This window comes from Humulus lupulus, chromosome 6, assembly GCF_963169125.1.
Source record: "Humulus lupulus chromosome 6, drHumLupu1.1, whole genome shotgun sequence".
Lineage (NCBI taxonomy): Eukaryota > Viridiplantae > Streptophyta > Magnoliopsida > Rosales > Cannabaceae > Humulus > Humulus lupulus.
The window spans coordinates 32,777,312-32,802,617 of record NC_084798.1 but is presented as its reverse complement, the minus strand read 5'-3'; the positions used below and the strand labels follow the sequence as shown (position 1 = coordinate 32,802,617).

The 25,306-nt window shown below is 34.3% G+C and overlaps 2 protein-coding genes across 2 annotated transcripts; one reads left to right on the top strand and one right to left on the bottom strand.

Moving 5' to 3' along the window:
* Window positions 1–5,980: 5,980 nt before the first annotated feature.
* LOC133784945 (uncharacterized) lies at window positions 5,981–6,502 on the bottom strand. Its single transcript, XM_062224209.1, has one exon. The coding sequence runs from the start codon at window positions 6,500–6,502 to the stop codon at window positions 5,981–5,983; it is 522 nt and encodes a 173-aa protein (XP_062080193.1).
* Window positions 6,503–13,826: 7,324 nt separating this feature from the next.
* LOC133783947 (uncharacterized) lies at window positions 13,827–14,912 on the top strand. The gene is made up of 2 exons (XM_062223521.1): window positions 13,827–14,233; window positions 14,303–14,912. Exons 1-2 carry the CDS (start codon window positions 14,174–14,176, stop codon window positions 14,618–14,620), a joined length of 378 nt encoding a protein of 125 aa, XP_062079505.1. The 5' UTR covers window positions 13,827–14,173; the 3' UTR covers window positions 14,621–14,912.
* The last annotated feature ends 10,394 nt before the right edge of the window (window positions 14,913–25,306 follow it).

The window sequence follows — 25,306 nt, the reverse complement described above, 5'->3', positions numbered from 1 at the left end:
TTGGTATAAATCGCCTTTGATGTTGAGAAATTTTCCCCATTTCTGAAAATTATTAGGGGCGACGTGTCGCCCCTAATATTATAAAATGTCGCCCCTGATACATTTTATCATTCTCCTCCACTACATAAAACCTAATTACACAGCTGCAGACCCTCATTTTCCTCCTTGCCTTATAGTTTCGATTTCTTTATTGCCGCAGACCTCACCCTCACCCTCACCCTCACTCTCGATCTCAGCCTCATCGCCTCCGCACTGCCGCTGCACCCTCACCCTCACTCTCGATCTCAGCCTCACCGTCACCGTCGCCGCTGCACCCTCACTATCACTCTCACTCTCGATCTCAGCCTCACCACCGCTGCACCCTCACCCTCACTCTCGATCTCAGCCTCACCGCCACCGTCGCCGCACCCTCACCCTCACTCTCGATCTCAGCCAGCTGATTATAGCCGCACCGCCACCGTCGTCACACCCTCACCCTCACTCTCACTCACTACTACAAAACTGGGCTTTCGCGACACCGAACCACGACAGTCAACTCTGTTGACTGTCGTAGTTGCTTAGTGTGACTCTACGCCGACAGTTAAAAACTGTAGGCATAAAGACCAACGCCGACAGATAATAACTGTCACCATTGCTTTTGACTGTCGCTATTGACCCCAACGCCGACAGTTAATTCGATACCAATGTCGACAGTTAAAATGTGTCGCTATTGACCCCAACGCCGACAGTTAATTCTAGACCAATGCTAATACTAGATTCAAATTAAAAAGGGGTTTTAGTTTTAATAGATGAAAACATAAAATGAAATAAATATCAATGATTGAATAACTAAGGATATAACGATATTAAAGAAATAGTCAAGAATTACTCTCCACCTTCAACAATCAATCTATCAACAATGATGAATAATATTCCCTATTCCCAATTAAACTATTAACCCCGTAGATAGCTGTAATGCCCTGGATAGCCAGGACCGTTACACTGTGTGTTTATAAAGTGCCAGACTTGCTAACCAAGTCATTCTAATTAAAAGTGTGTCACCAAAAACTGTAAAGGAACTAGGGTTTAAAATGTTTTGGTCTCAAAAGCCACATTTTCATTAAGGAACATTACTCGTTTACACGGGATCCCAAAAATACAAGTTTAAAGATCGTTTACAAAAGTTATAAGACTCAGATACAATAACCAGCCATGCTAAGGCAAAACAAGCAGTTAGGTAATCCGTGTCCTAACCCACTCCTCGACCATGGTGATCGAACAGCTGGCTATGTACATTCCACCTCAGAGATCTCCACCTCAGGCTTGGTCCAGCTTGCCTTTGCCTTTACCTGCACCACGTAGCACCCGTGAGCCAAGGCCCACCAAGAAAACACAACAACAACAGAGCACAAGCTATTAGCAGACAAATCAATATCTCACATTGCATCACATAACCTCAACCATATAACCATACAGTATAATCAAGTATTCCACATACTAGGCATATCAATTCATAACATGTACAGTTCACAAATGATAACTAGGGCTAGCGCCCTCAGGCTGCTCCCTCCGTTATCCCGTTGTCCTTGGCTACCAGTGGCCAAGCCGCGCCCTGTGCGCTAATATTATGTACGGCACTCTTAGGCCGCTTTTACATGTCCCATGGCGTAATACCAACATTGACATGATACATTTCTTGGGAGCACTTAGTCCCATCACAAACATACAACCGGGTGCAGTTTTCTTACCTTTCAATTCACTAGCTTTGATCCCTCGACTCCTTGAGCACGATCCCCTCGAGCCCTAGCGCTCACCTAAACACAATCATAGGCCAAAGTCATCATCAATCTCCAAGTTCAAAACCTAGCCTCGGGGCCAATCTTGAGGCCCCGGGAAGTCCTAGTTCCACCAAACAAGATGGTGGAATCAAACCCCAAACCCTAGGTGAAAAGCCCTTGCAAATAACCCTAAAATCCCCTTCAGAAGGCAGGGTAGCGCTACAGCGCTCATGGGAGAGCGTTACAGTGCTAAAAACAGAAGCCAAAATCCCCTCAGCATTATGGCCTAGCGCTACAGCGCCCAAAGGCTAGCGCTGTAGCGCTAGTCACAGACAGACCAACACTAATTTTCCTCTTCTGCGATTTCTTCGAACCAACCACAACCAAAACTCTTCCAACTCTTTCCCAAACTCAAAAAAAACCTCATGACCACACTCCACTCATCCCAAGCACCCCAAATACCTAGAACTCAAGCACATGCATCCCCAAACTCAAAATTCACCATAGCCACTCCTAAGCTCTAAAACTCAATAAAAACCAGCTGAACAACAAAGTTGGAGTTAAGGGTTTATACCTTTGGTGGAATTTCGACCACAAGTTGCCTCTAGACTCCCTTGGCTTGCTCCTCCTTAAAATTTTTCCTGAATTTCCCAAAGTCCCCATCAAACCCAGCTTACACACCACAGTTCAAAAACCAAAACAAGCAACTAGAGAATTTACAGAACCTTACCTCAAGTGATGGCCTAACCTTGCTAAACCCTTGTCAAATCCTCAACCTTAGATCAGTAGCCTTGTGGCTTAATTGGACTAGCTCCCCTCTGAGTTTTACTCCAGAAATCCTTAAGAGATTGGTGAAGGAAGCTTGAACCGACTCAGAAAACTCCCTCTGTTTTCTCTCTTTCTTTTCCTTCCGTTTTCAGACTTCTACACCTTTCTACACCTCCCACTAACATAAAGCCTTGGTAATACTTAACTCCTGTAAAGCAAATGACCACTATGCCCTCCCTATTAATTCTAATCCTTTAGTCCACTTAGGGGCATTTTAGTCATTTTACCCAATTCTCGCTAATTCCTCGAGTGTCTCTAATATTTCCCGCTTAACTCTCGATACCTAATTAATCACCGATAATATTCCTCAATGTCAAAATAGACTCCAGTATATTCGCTAAATTCCCATTTATACCCCTAAGCTCACCCCGAGCCGGGTATAAATCTCCACTATGGCTTTTTCGCTACTTTGCACACTAGGATCGTCTCGAGTCACAGATCACAGATATATCCACATAATAATGTGGTCTCGACAATTATCACATATATCAAAACAGTTATGCCCTTCTAACCTAATCAAGGCCTATATGCATGCTAATACACATAGTCATGCATCTCAAATATTCAAATAATCATATAACATGCTTTAAATCATAATCATGCATCTTAATCATTAAAACCTCACACATAATTCCCATTATGCCCTCCAGGCACACTAATCAAGGCCCTTAAGCCTTATTAGTCAATTTGGGTCGTTACAATAACACTTAAGCAGTCAATTATCCCAGTTTCCCTAATATAATTAATTAAAGCTAAGCGCTCTTAATTAACCCTTTTTACCCAGCAATAAACCCATTAAGCATGCAATTTATTTAACCTAGTAAAAACATTACACTTTGTGGAAACAGGTTAATCTAGGCAACAAATTCATTAAGCATGCAATTCATTTAACCAAGGTTCTATTTCTCATCACAATTAGAATACCCGTCACAATACCTTAATTGCAATTTATCACTTTACTTAAAATCCTAAACGATTAGGTGAATAGAAATCCTAAGATGATAGTAGAACAATGCAAAACCTTAATTAGTGGTCATCTAAACAAGATTTTACAAGATCCATGACATTCAAATAGAAAAATAGAAGCAATTTAATATAAGGGAATAAAAAAAAAAATGCTTCAATGCATTCAAGATATCATGTCTAGGGTTTTGAAATAACCCTTAACTATAAAGAAAACTACTCCATAATCATATTCATATTCATAAACATAAATATTCAATGAAAATAAAAGTGTTTTGAGAAGAAAGAAAAAGTAGATTGAAGAATATAGATGATGATGTTTTTTCCTCCTCCTCTGCTGCTCTAGCCTCTAAAAATCGCAATCCAAAGTTATGATAAAAGTTAACCCTAATCCCTTTTATAGCCCCCAATAATTACATTTAAAATTTAAATTTTAAAGAAAAATTTGTCGCACGGCCGCAGCCAATGATTCTTGATGGCCGCGGCCACGGGTCATATTCTGGGCCATGTTCGCGTGGAGGCCGCGGCCAGGAGATCATGTTGGCCGCGGCCAATACTCCCTGTCTCCCAAGCCACGACCAGTAAATGCTGGTGGCCGCGGCCACTGATCATTTTCTGCTCCTATATTTTTTTCTTCATAATCTCCAACTTAGGCTCAATCATCGGGTTTAGGGACTTCGAAAACACTTCAATCTCGCTCAAAACTTCATTTTCTCGAGTCATATCATTACACTTTCATTTTTAACCACAAAATTGTATCAAATTCATCAATAATACCTTATAAAATATTTTATGACTTAAAAATAAAAAAACTCGTAAAACAAAGCTAAGAACACCTAAAAACACTTTAAAGGAACATGATCTAAATGCCAAAGAATAAAATATATAATATCCAAAATACCCTTATCAAATTCCCCCACACTTAAACTTTGCTAGTCCCTTAGCAAAATCCCTAATAAAAACTAAAAACTAAACAAATAAAACATAAGCAATGATTTTGTTGAAAGTGTTAGTTATCTCAAAGATTGATCAACCAATATGAGTTATAAGAAAAATCTGAATTCTACATTCCTTATAATTTCAACTCAATGCATCATCACCACTTAGAACTTGATCTTATTTATGATTATGCAAAATTAAATAAACCAAATCACAAACATTTGAATCAATTTATACATGCCATAATATGTTTTAAAGTCTCATAGATAGAAATATTTTTATGAAAAACATCCACTCCATAGACATTAACCAATTGTTCTCCACTAATGTAAACACACATAATCAAGAATCATAAGGTCTTTAAAAGCTTCTAATATAAGGCTAAGGTTGAAGGTAGATGAAAAAGGAATATTTAATCTTAAATCACACCATAGCCTATAAATATCTCCAAACAACAGTGAAAAAGTAAATCTAATTGAACACATTATGTTTAAAAATCTAAGATCAAGCTTAAGTAACAACTAGACAAGAGTTAAGCACACAATTCATGCATAATTCATCAATTTCCTATGAAACTAGTCTCATTTCAATCAAAAAATTTATCATTGACAAACAACTTCCAACATAATCATGCCATGCTTATGACAACCTAAAAAAAAAAAAAAACTAAAAATGACAAACAAAATAATGTCAAAGCAATAACTACAAAAACATCATAAAAATAAAATCAAAATCGTTTACTTTCATTTATTCCCTTCCCCCACACTTGTAAGAAACATTGTCCTCAATGCAAATAAAATGAAAGAAAAGAAAGAAAAAGATAAAGAAAAACTCCCTCAACCGAAGTGAATGTTTATTAATTAGGCATCTCCTTGATCATCTTCAGCTTCCTCCTGATTTTCATCATCTTGCATCATGGGAATAGGTGGTGGATATGGTTGAATCCACTATGGTGCAGGTGGGTAGTTTGTCATGTCCAAGCCAAGGTGTATGGCCTTCATCCTGAAACAAACATCTTGATAACTAGCCCACTCAATCATGCGTTGCTGATGTGCTTGGAATTCAGTACGGTGAGCATGCAACTCTTGAGATGTAATGTACAGAGATTCCTCCACAAGTGTCATACGGTCTGCCAAGGTCATATTTTTTATAGATGGCAGTGGTCTAGTCTGAGTATGAGAAGATGAGCTAGCCCCTGCAGTGTCAGTGACCTTAAAGCGAGTAATGGAGGATCTATTCAATATATGCATGGGTTGCAGCAAAGGCTCTAAGGGATCCCATTTCACACCAGCTTGAGCACACATAGCGGTAATGAGATGGGGATGATAGAACCCCTTAGAAACATTTCAGAAATTGCTGTGAATGGAAGACTTAATAATGCGTCCCACATCAATTGTTTTCCCCTTCAAGATAGCATATAGAAGTATAGCAGTATCCACACTCACGTCACTAACATGTTTAGTGGGAAATAATTTTGCATTAATAAACTTATGTCATGCTTTTTCAATAACTCCCATCGCCTCTCTCTTAAATTTAATAGGATGACCTGTTTCAGTTAACTTCCATTGGGTATTTGGCTTACACAGAAATTGGATAATCTCATTCAAGTCAAGATTATCAACGATTTGGCTGTACTCATCATTGTCAATGCTAGGAAGCCCATAAAATTGATTTATGGATGCACTTGAGAAGTTCACATTAACTCCTCGCACTGTAGCCATAGCTGTAAATTGAGAAATTCCATTAGCATAGAACTCTCTGACAATAGGGATTATTGCAGCATCTGGTTGTGAACAAAATTTTGTCCAATGTCTTTTCTCAATCTGTTCTGCAATAGATGGATACCCATGACGAATCTCCATATCGAATCCCCTTTCTTCAATCATCGTTTTCTGTTTCACTACCGCATCTTGATAGCGTTTGAATGCCTCCTTAGAAATAAATTTGGTGGCATCAAACTCAACCTCAGATGAGAAAACACCTTTAGCATTCTTTCGAAATCTCTTTGGAGCCATTCGTCAGTTCAAGACTCAAAGATAACCTTCTTTAAACACAAATAATTAAGCACTAACAGAATAATTCAAAATACCCCAAAATATAAAGTCAAAATCCTCTAATTATTCCCAACAAACTTCTGTTAAACCAATAAACACTTCCTCTTCAAAAATATTCAATTAATTCCCCTTAAAACTAAAACATACTCCTCTAAGAACTTTCATCAATCACTTAGTAGGCAAAGACTAACCAATAGTGAAAAAGTATGTTATAGTGTTTCAATCTTCCCAAAATTTGAATTATTACTAATATAGCAACATAATCACTTAATCTAACCCAATTATCACAATATATAAATATTTCATCCACCAAAAACCAATTAATACAAAATACCCAAAATCATATTCTTGAATACTCAAAACCCAATAATCAAAGAATCAAGAAAATGTACTTACTTGTAATTGACTATAGAAATTCTTTGAAAGCTTGATAATATCAATGAAGCACCTTGAAACTTGTTGATTAATCTCAATAGTCAAATTTAAAATTTATGGGACTTAAGGTTTTGAAAGGAAATTTGTGTAGACAATGAGGATTTTGATGATAATGTGTGAAAAGTTGTAAAAAGATTGAAGATTGATGATAGGATTTAATGATTTTTTTTTGGGAAATAATTGGAGTGAAAATGAGAGAGAAATGATGAAATGAAATGATTTTTTGGTTTTGGGTCTTTGTGTGGGGAGTGATTTTTTTTTTTTCTGAAAGCGTGAAGTGGCCGTGGCCTGAGCTTATTGGTGGCCGCGACCACTACTCTCGAATCTCTAGGCCACGGCCAGTGATTCTTGATGGCCGCGGCCACGAGTCATATTCTGGGCCATGTTCGCGCGGAGGTCGCGGCCAATACTCCCTGTCTCCCAGGACACAACTAGTAAATGCTGGTGGCCGTGGCCACTAATCATTTTCTGCTCCTATATTTTTTGTTACGCGCGAAACCAAAATAAAAACCCCCAAATTTTTTTTCCTCAAACCCGAAACCTCTCTCTTCTCTTCTCTCAGACCCATACCCCAAACCCCAATCTCTCATCTCAAACCTGAAACCTCTCTCTCTCCTCTCAGACCCCAAAACTCAAACCCCAAACCTCCCTCTCTCTTCTCTCATACCTCAAACCCCAAACCACTACATCCACCCCAAACCTCTCTCTTCTCTCAAACCAGCTAGCACCGTCCAGCCTTCAATCGGACCATTCGACCACCGCCAAGCCCCCTTCTCCTGCATTTAGTCACACTTTCCGTCTGGATCGAAGTCGCACTTCGACTCTGACTTCGCGCTCATCCTCCGCTGGATTGATTGAAGTTAAGCAGGGCCTCTGCTTGCTGGGTATGCCGCCTCTCCCACTTGAATCTATATACATTTATATATATATTATAGGTATGCATTTATATATATATATATATTACTCAATTTTTGTTTTCTAAAGGTGATGTGCTGAACTTTAAAATTGTGGTATTTACTATAATCTTGATGAATATGAAAAATCAATATTTTTTGTTTGCTGAAAGTATGATGACCCTTAACTACATAATGTTCAGTCTTTGGGTAGTCGATTCTTCAATTTATTTAGTTCTGACTATGTAATATGTACTTGTTTAATTATTATTCTATTAGAAAATGAAATTGGCAGCTAGCTTATTGCATTTTAGTATCATTTCTTTTTATATCTTTTATGTATCGTTTATATTTTTTTTTATTAGTAATGGACAATTCATAATTTTTTCCATAATTTGATTTGTTTTTTTTTGTAATCTGTTTTCTCGGCATGCATTAAATATTTTTAGTATCTACAACTACAACTACAACCATCTTTCTTTCTCTATACATAAAACCACTACATATATATGTTGTAGAAATTAATGTTGCTAGACTTTTACCTTGCTAAAATATAATAATATTATTATTAGTTTGATTATACAAACACTATAAGCCCATTCCTCCCCTTCCGATACTTATTAATACCCAAAATTTAGTTGATGATATTAGTTATTTATAGATTTTATTGTTTGGCAAAAAAGTCGTGTTGAAATTAATCAACTACTCATCACTCTATTTGTTTGTTTTATTGTTAATATTGTAAACTTAATTTTTATATATATATATATATTGTTTTGTGAGCAGTGTAGTCTCAGCTAGAGGCATAGACTGTGATTTTGTCTAGATCTTTGGCGTATTTTACCATTGTACTGAGAGTGCTTCAGTGTATGGGGTAAGTCAGTGTTTTGAGAACTGAATAAGTTCTTGTATGAGCTGATTGGTTCTTGTATAAGTTTTTTCTGTTTGCTTTAAGTTTTTCTTGATGGTTTTGTCCTCTTGCTTGTTCTGTTTTGTGTGGTAATCTTAATATCAGAATTAAAAAATATATGCTTTTACTTTTTGCTCTGTGTTTTCTGTTAAGTGTTCCGAATCTTAAGCTTATTTTATAGTAATCAAAGAATAGCTTAAGCTCTGTTTTTTCTGTGAAATCTCTGAAATCTCATTAGTTGTTTTTTTTATGCAATCAATATTTATGGACTTTGTATCTTGAGGTATTCTTTTGGTTCTTTTATATGTTTAGGATTAATTAGGTGCCCATTTTGTTATTAGTTTGTATATATGTGTGTTTAAATCAATTTCTTATCCTGTTTAGAGTATGATTTATGGTTTATTTTAAAGAGTGTTATTAGTTGGTGTGTTGAGATTTTTAGTTAGAAATGTGTACCTGTTTGAACTTTTTGAGTTGTCCTTAGTTTTTGAGTTGTGATTCATTACTTTGATTCACAATCATATCTTTTTCCATATCAAGATTTGACTCTTTTTTTTCATTATTATTTGTTTTAAGTGGAAAGATTGGTTTTCTTACAAATGGGGAACTTGTTCATTATTATCATATTGCAAGTTAAAGTTACAACTAACTCTTATATGTGTCTTGCATTGAGCATAACTCTTATTACTTGGATCTTTTTTATTTTATGTTAATTGTTCCGTGTTTTTTTTTACTAATCATGATGTTTTGTTTATTTTTTATTTTTTTTGTGAATTAATTATAGTCTTACCATGTTTCGTGTTTGTTTTCATCAATTATATTTATAGCTTCATATAGTTCTCGAAGTTTAACTAAATTATGGATATAAGTTATTAATTTATTTTTTTATTTGTAAAGTTTGATGATTTCAATTTGTTTGATGCTTGATGTATGATATTTTGGTTTACTCTTATGGACAATTGCCTTGAATATTGCTTTTAACAGTTTTGGTTCAAAATGATAATTTGTGCTTGTGCAGGAATTCATCACTTTGAAGAATGATTCTTTATTGTTTTCATAAGGAGATTGATTAACTCTGTATGTTTGGGCTTTGGCTATAGTGAAATATATTTTCTAGAATATCTTTCTGTTTGATGCTCAATTCTTTGCTTGTACTGCTTTGTTAGATCATAATTTTCTTTAGTTCAAAGTTTTGAAGACTTTTTGTTAAAAGAAATTGGATTTTGATTTTTTTGCTTTTAGACATTATTGGTGTTTTTTAGAGTTATATTCTTATTTATGTGTAGAGTACTCTCGATCTCTCTGTCGTCGCACCCTCACCTCACCCTCACTCTCGGTCTGCTCTCCGATCTCTCCCCGATCTCTCAGACGCCGAAGCCCAGGTAAGCTGAAACCCAACTCAGAATATATATATATATATTAAGTTGATTTAATTTTGTTTAAATTTAATTATTTGGGTTGATTTTGTGTAGAAATTGAAGGAGTATCTCTTGGCAATTCGGTCACTGGTATAATATAATTTTGTGGCATCAAGGTATTTATTTTTTAATTATGTTATTGGTTTAATTAATATAATTAATATGTGAATGTGTGTACAAAGTGAGATGTGTTTAGTGATATATTTATATATGTGTATAAAATTGTAGAATGTGTTAGTAATTAAATTTGATTAATAATATGTATATTGTGAATATTCTCGGAATTTTCTGAGTGTTTTTTGTAGGGTTTTAAATTTTTGGGATATGTTATAATAGAGATGTTATGCTGTCAAAATTTTGGTGGAGTTAGAGGACTAAATAAATAATAATATAATAAATAAGACATTAAATACTTAGAATTAACAAAATAAATTAAAATATTAGATAAATAATTTAATTTAATATTAACAATTTAATAATTTTAAAATAAAGTGAAAAATTATAATTTAATATTAACAAATTTAGTAATTTAAAAATAAATTAAAAGTTAGATAAATAATTTCAAAATAAATTACAAAATTATAATTTAATTTAATATTAACAAATTTAGTAATTTAAAAATAAATTAAAAGTTAGATAAATAATTTCAAAATAAATTACAAATTTAGATAAATGAATTAAAAAATTATAATTTTATTTAATATTAACAAATTTAGTAATTTAAAAATAAATTAAAAGTTAGATAAATAATTTCAAAATAAATTCCAAAATTATAATTTGATTTTATAAGACATCATAAAACATCTAGTGTTAAAAAATATTTCTTTTTTTGTTGTTTTTCTTTGGTGATAAAATTTGATCACCACAGATTGGATAGGCGTTTTATATATTATCACTTAGTGATAATGTTTTATTAATTATTTTCAATCACGAAAAGCCTTAGACCCGTTCGGTGAAGTTGAGTCAGTAAGAACTCTTAAATATGCTTCTCCGAATTATCCAGGACGGTATGTGTCCGCATGGATAGTTTGGATTTGTTGTGTACCTATAATTTTATCTAGTACTCATTTTATTGTTCCGTTAATAGAGATTTCAATATGTGTCTCCTTATTTGTTCTCGTAAGTGGGCAAACTTAATTTTAGTCTGCCCACTTATGAGAACTATAGGGAGGTGCTGCCGAAATTTTTACATAAACGAAACAATTTTAAGAGTGTAGATTAAATTATATGTATACTACAAATCTGAATGGGATAGGTTCTTTACCCTTATAGAAGTGGAGTGAAAAGGTGGATTAGGGCACACACACATAGTCAATAAGTTTTAATTATTGTTTATTCTTGTATCGTAGATGCCGATCGATAAGAGTTGGACAGCATTAAGGAAGTGTAACTGTGATGCTTATTGGAACGGTCTCCAAGCCTTCTTGGGAATGGCAAAAGAACACGTAGACTGTGACGGGAGAATTTTATGCCCATGTGTGAGGTGCCTGAATGTTAAACTACAAACTATAGATACAGTGGAGGCTCATGTCTTTGACAAGGGTTTTCAACAAAGTTATCAAAAGTGGGTTTACCACGGTGAGGTGGAAGCTAGTGTCGCCAATGAGGTAGTTGAGGAGAATGAAGATGTAGACGAGATGGTTGATGTCGTTGATGATTTCCTCTTACCGACAAATGCAGAGGAAGTAGATGGTGTGTCTGGCAGTCGAATGGGACAGTATTATGACGAGTTGTTCGACGAGATTGAAGCTGAGTTGTATCCGGGTTGTGATTGGATATCATCCTTAAACATTTTGGCGAAGTTGATGCATTTGAAAGTTAGAGGGAAGTGGCCAAATAACTCTTTCGATGAATTGTTGAAGTTACTAAAATTTGCATTTCCGAAAGATAATAAAATTCCCCCAACACACTATGAGGCGAAAAAGAAGCTGAGTAAGTTAGGGTTGGGATATCAATCAATCCATGTGTGTAAATATGATTGTTCCTTATTTTATAATGAGCATGCAAGCAAAGATTCATGTCATGTGTGTGGGAGTAGCCGATGGGTCAATGAAAAGAAGAAAGGGAAAAAGGTTCCATACAAGGTGATGCGTTACTTTCCATTGACTCCCAGATTAAAGTGAATGTACAGTTCAAGACATACAGCTAATGACATGTTATGGAATCATACTGGGAGATCAATAGAAGATGGAGTGATGCGTCATCCGGTTGACAGGTCTGCATGGAAAGACTTTGATGCCACCCATCCTGATTTTGCAAAAGATCCTAGAAATGTTCGTCTAGGCTTGGTTGCTGATGGGTTTAATCCTTTTGGCAACATGAGCTTATCATACAGCATGTGGCCTGTGATTTTGACGAACTACAATCTCCCCCCTTGGCTATGCATGAAGGAAGAGTATTTTATGCAAACTTTGCTTATTCCTGGGCCAATATCACCGGGTAAAGACATGGATGTATTTCTAAGACCCTTGGTGGATGAGTTAAAACAATTGTGGATTAACGGGGTCGACACAAGAGATGGCACAAGGAATGAATTGTTCAAGATGTGTGCAGCCCTTCTGTGGACAATTAACGATTTCCCTGCTCGTAGTAGCTTGTTTGGTTGGAGCGGGCAAGGGTATAAAGCATGTCCAACGTGCAATGAAGACACCACTTCCACTCGAGTGATTGGTAAGACATCGTAAGTCGGTCATAGGCGATTCTTGAGGAGTAATCATAAGTATAGAAGGGACAAGGAATTTGATGGCAAAGTTGAGAAAAGAAATCCTCCACAACAGTTTACTTGTCAACAAGTTTTAGATCAAGTCAATGCTTTACCGCTTCAAGTGTCTGGTAAATATGACAGATTTGGGGGGGTGAAGCGCAAGCGAGGTGCAGGGGAAAGTAATTGGAGGAAAAAAAGTATTTTCTATGAACTTGATTACTGGAGTTCAAATCAATTAAAACACAACCTAGATGTGATGCATGTTGAGAAGAATGTGTGCGACAGTATCCTTGGGACTTTGTTAGATAATGATAAATCTAAAGACACCACTAACGCAAGACATGATTTAAAGAATATGAGGGTTAGGAAATCGTTGTGGATTTACGAGGATGCCAATAAAAGGTTAATGAAACCGCATGCTCCATACGTGTTCACTTTTGAACAGAGGCGAGATTTTTGTCAATTTTTGAAAGGAGTGAAGTTGCCCGATGGTTTTTGTTCTAATCTAAAGAAAAAAGTCACAGACAATGACTCAAACATTGTTGGGTTGAAGTCCCATGATTGTCATGTGATAATGCAACGATTACTTGCAGTAGGTGTTCGCAAGTTTTACCAGAATCTATATCCACTACCATCACTGAATTGTGTAATTTCTTCAAACAATTGTGCTCTAAGACACTGAACGTTTCTGATATGGAGATAGCTAAGGATGACTTGATTGTTATTTTATGCAAGATGGAGTTGATTTTCCCTCCAGCATTCTTTGACATAATGATCCATCTGGTTTTGCACTTGCCTGATGAAGCAATGTTGGGAGAACCTGTATTTATGAGGTGGATGTATCCTTTTGAAAGATACATGAAAAAATTAAAAAACTATGTCAGGAATAAAGCTCGTCCTGAAGGATCTATAGTAGAAGGATATGTTGCAGATGAGGCTTTGACATTTTGTTCAATGTATTTCAAAGGTGTGGAAACAAAATTTAATCAGCCTGATCGTAACGAAGATGCACCGTATGTGAATCGACACCTCACAGTGTTTGAATCTCAATTTCGTCCTCTTAGTAAGGGAATTCCCGTGCCCCTCGATGAAAATACTCGGAATAAAGCTGAGTGGTTCATATTGGATAATTCTCCAGAAACTGAAGTGTATTTAGAGTAAGTACATAATTAATATTCATTTTATTCTTTGTTCAATCTACTCTTTAATTAACAATATTGACATTGTTAATTAATTAACAAGGAACACCTAACTGAGGTGCAACAAAGAGATATGGCTGCCAATCATAAATTGATACATAAGAAAGAGTTTCGTTCATGGTTTCATAAGAAGGTAACTTGTACTTAGAAAATTGCATACTACAAATTACATTCTCATTCTAATATATTTCTTTATTATTAGATATATGACTTGCACCAGCTTGGGTCATTAGAGCATGCTGATGAATTACTAGCTTTAGCATCTGGGTCAGATCTATTGGCTTACTCCTACCAAGCATGTATAGTGAACGGAGTTCGATTTGTTTCATACAATCGAGATCAGAATCGAATTACACAAAATAGTGGAGTGTGTGTTGCTGGAACAGAAGGTTTTAACTATTACGGGCAACTTGAAGAAATACTCCAGCTGTCTTTTACTGGTTCTTATTCGGTGGTATTATTTCGATGTAAATGGTTCAATACAGATCCGAAAAAAAAAGAAAACCATCACTGTAAATAATATTACTAGTATCAATGTTAGCGGTGAATGGTATAAAGATGAACCGTTCATACTAGCTAGTCAAGCAAAACAAGTATTCTACATCGATGATCTCGTTAGAGGACGAGATTGGAAAGTTGTCCAAGAAGTGAATCATCGGCAAGTTTAGGACTTTCCAGATGCTTCAGATATGATTGCTGATGTTGATGTTGTACATGACACCAACTCATCGAATTTTGTTTTGACTATGGATCTCAGAGAGTTGGTTGTTCAGCAATCTGATGTACCAGCGACTCAAGTCAACACGGCCCATCGACCTTCTTTAGTTGTTCAAGAAGATGATAGATTTATTAATGACAATGAAGATGATATGGCAGACAGTGTAGAAGAAGCAGAAGATGAGGATGAATTAATTGTCGACCTTAGTGATGATAATACTGATGATGTGTGCCCAATAGATGTTGATGTAATTAGTGAGGATAGTGACTATTCTACTTAGTTTTGTATCTAGTGTTCAATGTATTATACATATTGAGAAATAAAAAGTTCGTTTCCAAATAGCATGTTTCAAATTACCTAATCAATTGAAATAATACTCAATAAATTAATTATAAATTATAATTAAATATTAAAATAGATAGGTTAAATTACTGTCGTGTTAGTAGATGTCAGCAGATGTGGCTAGAGCTCAAAGTGGAGACGCTGGCGGTGATCCTCCACCAGATCCTACTAGGATCCCGACTACATGCGAGTCAGGTAATTTTTTTGTTATTTTATTTACTCACATATGTTTATCATGTATATACTAATATTCTATGTATTATTAATAAAAAAATACAGGAATCCCAACTAAGAAAAAGGGTCGTGGCGCAGCTATTGGAAAAGATCTAGAGGATAGGCGGCGTAAAAATGGAAAACCATTGGAAGTAGCGTTTTGCCCACAAACGTACAAGGTTGTTGGGGGCGAGCACGCTGCTTTTGTCCGCCTTGTGGGAACCCAAATTAAAACGAAAGTTCCCGGACATTACGGTTCATGGGAATTAGTGCCTAAACAATTCAAGGATCAAGTCCTTGGCATAATTCAGGTAAAAATAGTATTAAATATATTTTTTGAAAAGTTGTCTTTAATATAGTACATATATTATTAATATGTTTAATTTTCAATTTAGTACTATTATCAAATAGCGGGCCGCGAGGATTTCTTAAAGTGTTTAGATGGTATCGATCGAGAGATGAAAGACCGATACCGTAATAGGAAAACACTAAGACACGAACACTTTGAGAAACACTACAATGGACTGGAGGATTGGGATAAGATTCTAAACAACCCAACCAATGATGTTAACAAGGAGGAGTGGAAGCAGATCTGTCAGTTACTTACAAGTCCACAATTTATTGCGCGCTCCGTAAAGAATAAGGAAAATCGGAAGAAACAAAAGTATTCTACAACGCAGGGTAAAAAATCGCTGGCAGCCGTCCGTTTTGAAAAAGTAAGTAAAAGATAAAATATTATCAAAATTATGTTCTTTTAAATTATATGTTCTCTAACATTTGGGTTATATTTTTTAGACGAACCCGAACCTCATTGAGTCATGGAAGGATTATCATTGGAAGAAAGCAACAAATGATTTCATGAACGATGATGCTCGCCTAAATTATGTAAGTTTGAATTATATTTTTTAATATTAATAGAGTTATATTTAATGTTAGTGTCTAACATTTTTTGAAAACATGAAAAACTGAAGGCTGATTTTGAGTTACAAACTCAGCAAACATCCACTGATGCTTCTAATAATGATAGTCCGTCATCAGTTGATCAGGTGGAGGTGCTACAAAAAGTATTAGGCCAAAGGCGTGGACATGTGCGAGGAGTGGGCCGCAAATTGAAGGGGTCGAGGTCGGGGTCGGGGTCGAGGTCGAGGTCGGGGTCGAGGTCATCATCTACCCAACACTCTCACTCCAGCGAGTCTCAAGCTCCTCCTCATCATTCAAGAGAATATATAGAAAAATTGGAGAATAATCTACAGAAATTGACTGATCAAGTTAATTTCTTAACTCAATATTTTGTACCTTCATTTCATCCACCAAACGTTCAGATGCCGCCTATGCCTGATAGTAACAATATTTCTAAGGCTTCGTCTTCTCAACCTCCAGCTCCAACTCATCCTTCTATGTACGGGGCAGCGCCGTCTCAACATATGGTACCTCCATATATGTACGGAGCAACACCTTATCCGTGTCTGATTCCACCGTCCTCCCAGCCATTGTATCCCTACATGTATGGAGCTGGATCGTCCACATTACCTCCCCAATATCCTTGGCCGATGCCGCCACCGCAGCAATCACAACCACAGCCACCGCAACAACCACAACAAGAAGACAATAGGGAGGGGGACGAGGCAGCTGATTTAGGAGACTAGGTTTATTTTATTATTAATTATTGTTAAATTTTATGAACAATATGAATATTTGCTATGTTAATGTATTATGAATATGTACAATTGTTATTTTAATAAACTAATTTGAATATTTAATATAATATTTTTATTTTTAATATATTTGTTTTCAATTATTTAAATTTTAAATAATAATTTCGATAAATAATTAATTAAAATTGTATTTAATTAATTAATTTTATTATTTTTTTATAAATAAAATAGTATTAGGGGCAACACTGTCGCCCCTGATAATATGTCACGTGCAACCATTTGAGGCGACATAGTATAGTATTAGGGGCGACTAATGGAGTATCAGGGGCGACATATCGACAAAAAAAATTTAAAATTTTCAAAATTTTGAGACGACATTTCAAGTTTTAGGGACGACTGTGTCGCCTCTGATATTTGAATATCAGGGGCGACCCTTCGAGTCGCCCCTAATGTACCCTTCAGGGACATTTTTTCACGGGCGACTAATCAGTGGCGACTTTTCGGGTTATTAGGGGCAACATGCGTCGCCCCTAAAACTCATTTTTATTGTAGTGTCTACATCTTTCTAGAATTTTCTAACTTTATAATTATTTAACTACTTTCTTCATTTTTCTAAATGTTTATAGAACTTTCAATATTGTCTAATTAGTTCTAAGCTATTCAAGAACTTTTTAGAATGTTCTATGTTCTTCCTAGTATATTCTAGAATATTCTAGAATTCTAGAGCATTCTAGATACGGTAATGACTTTTAACATATGAAACTCTCTCTAATCTAAAAAATGGTATACTTATTATGATAATATACAACCCTCTTTGTACTAAGATTTCACCACAGTAAAAACAGTTTGTCATTTGGAAAACACTAGAGGAGGAAAACACTAGAGGAGTCTGTATTATGAAGCAAAGATAAGTGTCTATTTTTCCCTTTATAAGGGAGCAAAAAGGGAAAAGAAAAAGTACATCTTCGATTTGGCTTTAATGTGTATCGTGGTTACTATACTGTAATAATAAATTTGGCCATGCATAGTTATGTTTGCTATCTGATTTTATTGTGACTACAAGTTTATATATGTATATAACGAAAGTCAAATATTCTATTACATCATGAGACATAGAAAGATGATATTATAAGATCTGAAAAATATATACTGTAAATACAATAATTAACAAATATGCAAAATCCTAATCAATTTTTTAATAATAAACTAGTGACAAAACTTGATAATGATTCTGAACCCGTTAAAAACCATGTTGAATGAGTTGTTCAAAGTGCCAGTCAGAAAACAGTTCATCAATAAGTGGCAGTTAGAAAACAGTTTTAACTGATTATTATTATCTAAAAATTCTTCACACTTCCCAACAAAATAATCTAAGATTACCAAGAAGAGGAAGAATTCTTTATATATATATATATATATATATATATATATATTATTCAAGTAGCCAACTAAGTGATTCAATGTGGGAGTCTCACTCGTCAAATATTCTATTACATCAGGAGACAAACGAAATAATTCTACATTTAACAAATATATATAATTAATATTACAAAATTATAACTAAATGAAAATTTGTACAAAATTCTAAAAGAAAAAAAACATAAAACTATAGAAGAAACTATATATTGATGCTCGTTGAGCATGATCAAAGATTAACTTGACAAAGTTGAAAATGTACATCACTACTTAAAATGTTTCATAAAAAAAAAATCTTTCATGAATAATACATCATGGCTTAGAAACTCTAAGAGTAACTTGAACCGGTCACAAAATACTTATTCCTCTTGTTAATGGAGTTTTGTTTTGATTTTTTTGGGAAAAAACTTTATATGCAGGACTTGAAGACAGATCCAAAGGAAGACTATCTATAGCATTACAAAGAAGCACCATAAAATGCCTAACTAGTCCTAAGAAATACTTTGAGAACCTACGTTTCTCTATCAAATGCCTTGCAACTGATGAGGAACCTCTTAAGAGTGATTTGAGTCGACCTGAGGATGACATGAAACAAGTCATGGAAGAGTACTACAAAAAAACAGTGTCCCACGAGGATTATATAAAGGGTGACACTTCCGGAGACTATAAAGGCATGTTGCTTGCCTTGATTGGTCATCATGCAATGCATAAGGTACTTACTTTCCATTGTGTTGGGAAAAAGATAAATTTTTCAAGAGCATCGAAATAATAAAGAAGTAAAGAAATTTACTCAGTTTGGTAAAATTATTAAACTCACAAAGATAGATCTATTTCATTTTAATCTTTAATATTATATGTTTGTTGCATTTTTCGCTGTCAACTTAATCTGAAAGATTAAATGACAAATAAGAAAGAAAAAAAACACAAGATTTTACATGGTTCAGGCTATAAAAGAGCCTTAGTCCACGAGTCTCTATTATTTAGTGAGTTTGAAGCTTGTAGTAGCAAGCTTCAATAGTGATTTTCAGGTAGCGTATATATTGCACTGAGTACAGAGTTTCTCTCTCTAAAAACTGAACCATCTACAAGAAGATACCCCAGCCTTATTTATAGAGGTTGGGGTCATTAATGTTAAGCATCTCTCATTAATATTAGACCTCCCTCTCTACGAGTATTAATGTTTAAGTTAATACAAAAAGGGTTGTGCTAATATAAAGACTATGGCCCACGCAGATTCTACGGGGCCCATTGCAGAAACTCACGCACCAACTTTATCGGGAACATATCTATGACTGTCAGGGTATGGCGCACGTTTGCCCATGTCAGGCGGCATTGTGGGTAATGCCGATTATCGAGTGTACGAACTCGGCATCACTAATCGAGGTTCAACAAAAGTTGTCAGACAATTTCTTGGTGGCCTACAATTGCAATGACTGACATCTGGTGGCTATCCCAGGTTCGAGGACCGGAATCATAGACCTGAGGGATGAATGAGTGAAGAGAGCTCCTTCGGACGTGGCCTCACCTGGAGAGATCCCTACCCTGAGGACGGACCTTGGAGCATGACTTCACTCGGAGACATCCACGACTTATCTGCTGGCCCAGGAGGTGGCATCACCTGGAGGTACCCTCGCCCCGAAGACAGACCTCGGGGCGTGGCCTACCTCGAAGACATCCTCAACTCGTCTGAACTAGGCTTCGTGGAGAGGTTGCACTATAACGCCTTAATTTCTCATAAAATTATCGAGAACACAACGTTGGATCATAAAAAAAAAAATGCTCTTTTATTTAAGAAAATCAGATTAAGCAAAGGGAACCCATGTCTTTACAAAAATAAAATAATAGTCTTTAACAAAATAAAATGAACAACATTAGAAATAAAGAAAAAAACTTAAAAGAACATGCTTTTGTAAATAAATCATAGGCCCGTTGACTATTCCTCGACTATATAGTCCCACGAATACATTACTAAGCTCTTAGGTCCCACTCGCCACCGGCCTTCCTATCCTCAACGGTCTGCACAACAACATCATAAGGAGTGAGCTTTTAAGCCCAGTAAGGAATATGCAAACAAGCAAACATATAATCATATAGTCATAACAAACATACCATAAGTTCATACAAGTGTTCATAACAAATCCAATTTACTAATCATACAAGATCATAATATATTCTAGGTCATAACATAGATCATAATCATAGGTCATAATAACAAGACAGGTATAAGAAAAAGATAAGTGCTTATACAGGGGTGGCAATTAAGCTCCGGACATAAGTCCGTCATATAATTTTGGCAACCGAGCCTACCGGACATCAACTTGGGTTCGTCATATATTTCTGAACACCTTAGGTCCAGCCACACTTATCTTCTTAATGTACCTAAAATGTTAGGGTCATACATATCACAAACTAGGTCGTAACTAAACTACCTAATTTTCCTTACCTTGAGTGTGGAAATGAGTAGAAAAAGAGAGATTGGTTTTGCTATAGAGAATCGTCCAAATCTTATATATGACATAAAAAATTTAAGATTAGAAACTTATAATAAAACTAAACTTCCAAAATCTCTAAACCTTTATTAAAATCATACCTTCACCTTAAAACCAAAATATCGAAATCTCGAGCCTTCACAATATTGCCTATCTCCCACAATGATATTGCAAGCCTTAACACTAAGGGTATTTTCGGTTATAAAGTGGTTTAAAAGGGCTTAGGTCTCGGCTATGTAGGGTTTATAATGGTTGTAGTGTTTTGAGGCTTTATAGAAAAAATAGAAGAAAAATAATTCCCGAGCATTATTAAGGATATAGTGGTTCGACTATAAGGTGTTTGTGGACAAAAAGAAGAGAGCTTTTGGGGAATATAGGATTTCAAAAATGGAGAGCACTTGAAAGCTTTGATTGTGTGAAAAGGTGAAAAGGTAATGACTCTATTTATAGGTTCACAACTCAACCTATTTCCTTAAATTTCTCCACATTCATTCAACTAGCTTTCAAAGTTCAAATCTCCCTCTCACTCTATAGGTCCGGCCAGCCCACTTCCTTCTCCTAGTTTTGTGCTACAAACACTCTCTTGATGACACACACACTCACATGTAACCAAAGTAGTCAAAGTCTCCACTACTTCTCCTAAACTTATGCTCACGCCTACACCTATGCCTTCTTAAGTTCAAATGTTTTCAAAAAACTTCAACTATTACAAACTTAATCTCTTAGTTTCCTTTTTGCAAGCTTGGAGTGACACCTAGTTCCTTAAGTTCAAAAATGAGTCAAAACCTAGCCTCAAATTGTGTCACACGTCTATGACTAATTGGTCTTCAATTTAGTTCTTAAAAATAACTATTATACTTAATAAATAAATTCACAAAAAATCCACCTAATGAAACTATAGAGAATTTCAGTCATATACTATATTTTAAATAATTGGGACTTACTTTAATGCCACGTGTAAAATCCTTAGACCACCAAAAATATGTGCATTAAAACAATATTTTAATTTAATTAAAAGATTAAAACTATACACTAATTTAAATCATATGCTAAATCCTTATAAATACTAACTAAAATAATTATAACTATCCAAATTATAATTATTTTTCTAAATCATAAAATCATATCATTAAAATAAATATTTTAAACTTAAAGCAATCCTTTTTAATTTCCACCACTCAAACTAAACTATAAACTATAATCAAAACTAACATATATTCAAAAATTAAGAGAAAAATAATAATAACTTTGGTTATTACATGCACTCCGAGCACCTCATAACTAATCACTCTTAATTGTCACGTGTCAGAGGGTGAAAATATGGACAAAATTATATATATTGAAACTCTTTCAATCTCTTCACCCAAAACTCAATACACCATTTCTTCTCACTCTTCAAACTCACTCTCAATTTTAAGGTATAATAAAAATATTTGCAAATAATAGAAATCAACTATGAGGTAAAATAATCTTATTTTTCAATTGCTAACTATATGATTTATTTCTATTAAAATATAAAAGCATTACTTCTTCAATGACAATTGGCATTATAAGTAAATAATAAATCAAACAGTTTATAAGCCCTTTAGTTTATAAAAGAATTGTGAGCCTTCACTCTTCTTCTTCGTATGAAAGTTTTTTAACCATTATTTTTGTTTCTCCTACCAATTCAAATGCGTGCTTGGGGCATTATATATATATAGAGAGAGATAGAGGGGAATTCTCCTATAGGCGCTTCATTTTAAGCCCTACTGGTAGGGCTCTCAGTGTTCTCAACCCTTGAACAGTTTTCGGTGCGATTTTTTTTTATGACCGTGTATATTGTAGCTATTTAGAGCATCCTGCAAATTTTCAGAAAATTCTGAATAGTTTATAGTACCGAAAACTATGTTCAAACATGTTGTTGCACGTGTGACTATTTTTTTTTATGCGCGTGGAAAACATGTTTGAACCTAGTTTTCGGTACTGTAAACTATTCGGAATTTTCTGAAAATTTGCAGGATGCTCTAAATAGCTACAATATACACGGTCATAAAAAAAAGTCGCGCCGAAAACTGTTCACGGATCGAGAAACAATGAGAGCCTACCGGTAAGGCTTAAAATGAAGCCCCTATAGAAGAATTGTCCTATAAATATTTATATATATATATATATTAAATACAAACAATGTCAAATCCACATTTGTTTAATTTTATTTATAAAATTTATTAATTATTTTTATTAAATTTGTAAAATTGTCATATAAATTTCAAATAAATAAATAATATTATATATGAAAGAATTACATAAACATATTAAAAGAAAAATTTAACAAAAACATTGTTTATGATTTTTCTTAAAATATATATATATAATATGATAACTTTTTAGATCACAAACTACTCTATTTAAGGTACAAAATATTCACGGTATCATTCAAATTACACTTTAATGATTAGAGAATAATTTTATTTATTCTTAATAGAAGATACATGTTATTCTAATTTCTTATGTAATTAGACAGTCATATTATTTGTTTACACACAACAACTATATATAATATATTTTTAATATTTATTCTTATTCAATATGAATATATATATTTATATAAGTTATATCACAAAAAAATAACATGTTTTTTTTCAAATATAAATGATAATTTTTTTAATAAAAATTAAAATTATGTAATATATATTATTGTTATAATTATATTTTATAATATTTAAATTTATATTAATATAATTATTAAATATCTAGTCTCGTATTATTATAATAATATTTTATGATATTTGAATTCATATTAATATAATTAGTAAAAAAAAATAGGATTATATATTATATATTATTATCATAATAATATTTTATAATATTTGAATTTATATTAATATATTTATTAAATATCTAGTCTTGTATTATATATTCTTATAATAATGATATTTTATAACATTTGAATTTATATTAATATAATTACTAAATATGTAGTCTTATATTAAATATTATTATAACAATGATATTTTATAATATTTGAATTTATATTAATATAATTAATAAATATCTAAATTTAATTAGTTTTAAATGTATATTCTGTTAAATATTTATAATATTCTGTTAAAGTTAACAAAAAAAAAATTCATTAAAACTAAGAATTTTCATTATATACACACTTTTTTTTTATATAAATAGATATATATATACTATGTGCAAGCAACGTGGAATGCACGTTTGCTTAGTTTTATTTTAAAAAAATATTAATTATTTTTCTTAAGTTTTTATGATAGTCATATAAATTTTAAATAAACAAACAATATTATATATAAAAGAATGACATAAACATAAGAAAAATTAAACCAAAATATTTTTTTATTGTCTTTTTAAAAAATAATAATAATATGATAACATTTTAGATCATAAACTACGTACCCTATTTAAGATACAAACATTCATGATATTACTCAAATCACACATCAATTATTGGAGAAGAATTTGCTTATTCTTGACAGAAGAAAAATGTTATTCTAATTTCTTATTTGGTTACACAGTCGTACTATTTGTACGCACGCAACACTTACATCTAATGTATTTATTATGTATGATATATTGTTGTAATATTAATATTTATAACATGTGAATTTATATTAATATTGTTATCCCCGCTTCCTCCTTCCATTCGCGGATCCGCCCATTGAGTCCATGGGTCACCCTGAAGGGACTTAAGGCCTAGATCAGGCCCAATAAACGAGGAAGGAGTAAGTCCCGACAGCCCAAATATCAGTAAAGCCCAAACGTTATCCCAGAATGAAAGCCAGGACCATGAAGTTGGCATGATTCATCTTCCCGAACCCCTCGTATGGTGTTGTCCGGGTGCAATAAGGATATTGTTTTCTCCAAATCTAAAAATGGATCGGGACGGTAGCAGATGAACCTGGGCTCTGGTAAACGAACCAGGGCCTTGGTAAATGAAGAGGGATGTTAGTAAACGAACCCGAACCGGGCGACCAGGTTGGGCATGATAAGTTGTCCCCGATGCTGATATCGCCCCGAGAAACACGGAGTTTTGTGATAGTCAGAATCCTGTGATCCGTAGGGGGAAAGACCAGGTAAAAACTGTGCAATCCCACATCACCTAGGGAAGGTCAAGTGTGATGATTCTAAGACTGTGTAGGTATGAGACTACACAATTGAATATGGCTTAAATGGATTGATGGGTACTACCTATGCCAACAAGATGCATCTTCTTTTCGGTAGCCCATCACTTGAGAACTCCAAAGTTAAGCGTGCTTGACTTGGAGTAGTCTCATGATGGGTGACCTCCCGGGAAGTTTTCCCATGAAGCGTGCGAGTGAGAACAAAGCACGCTGGAAAGACTTGTGTTTGTTTGTAGGGCCAGTCGTTAT

Coding starts and splice junctions, on each gene's coding strand:
- LOC133784945 (XM_062224209.1), bottom strand. CDS start 6,502: ATGGCTCCAAAGAGATTTCGAAAGAATGCTAAAGGTGTTTTCTCATCT.
- LOC133783947 (XM_062223521.1), top strand. CDS start 14,174: ATGGCTGCCAATCATAAATTGATACATAAGAAAGAGTTTCGTTCATGG. Junction 14,234..14,302: donor GTTCATGGTTTCATAAGAAG/GTAACTTGTACT, acceptor CTTTATTATTAG/ATATATGACTTGCACCAGCT.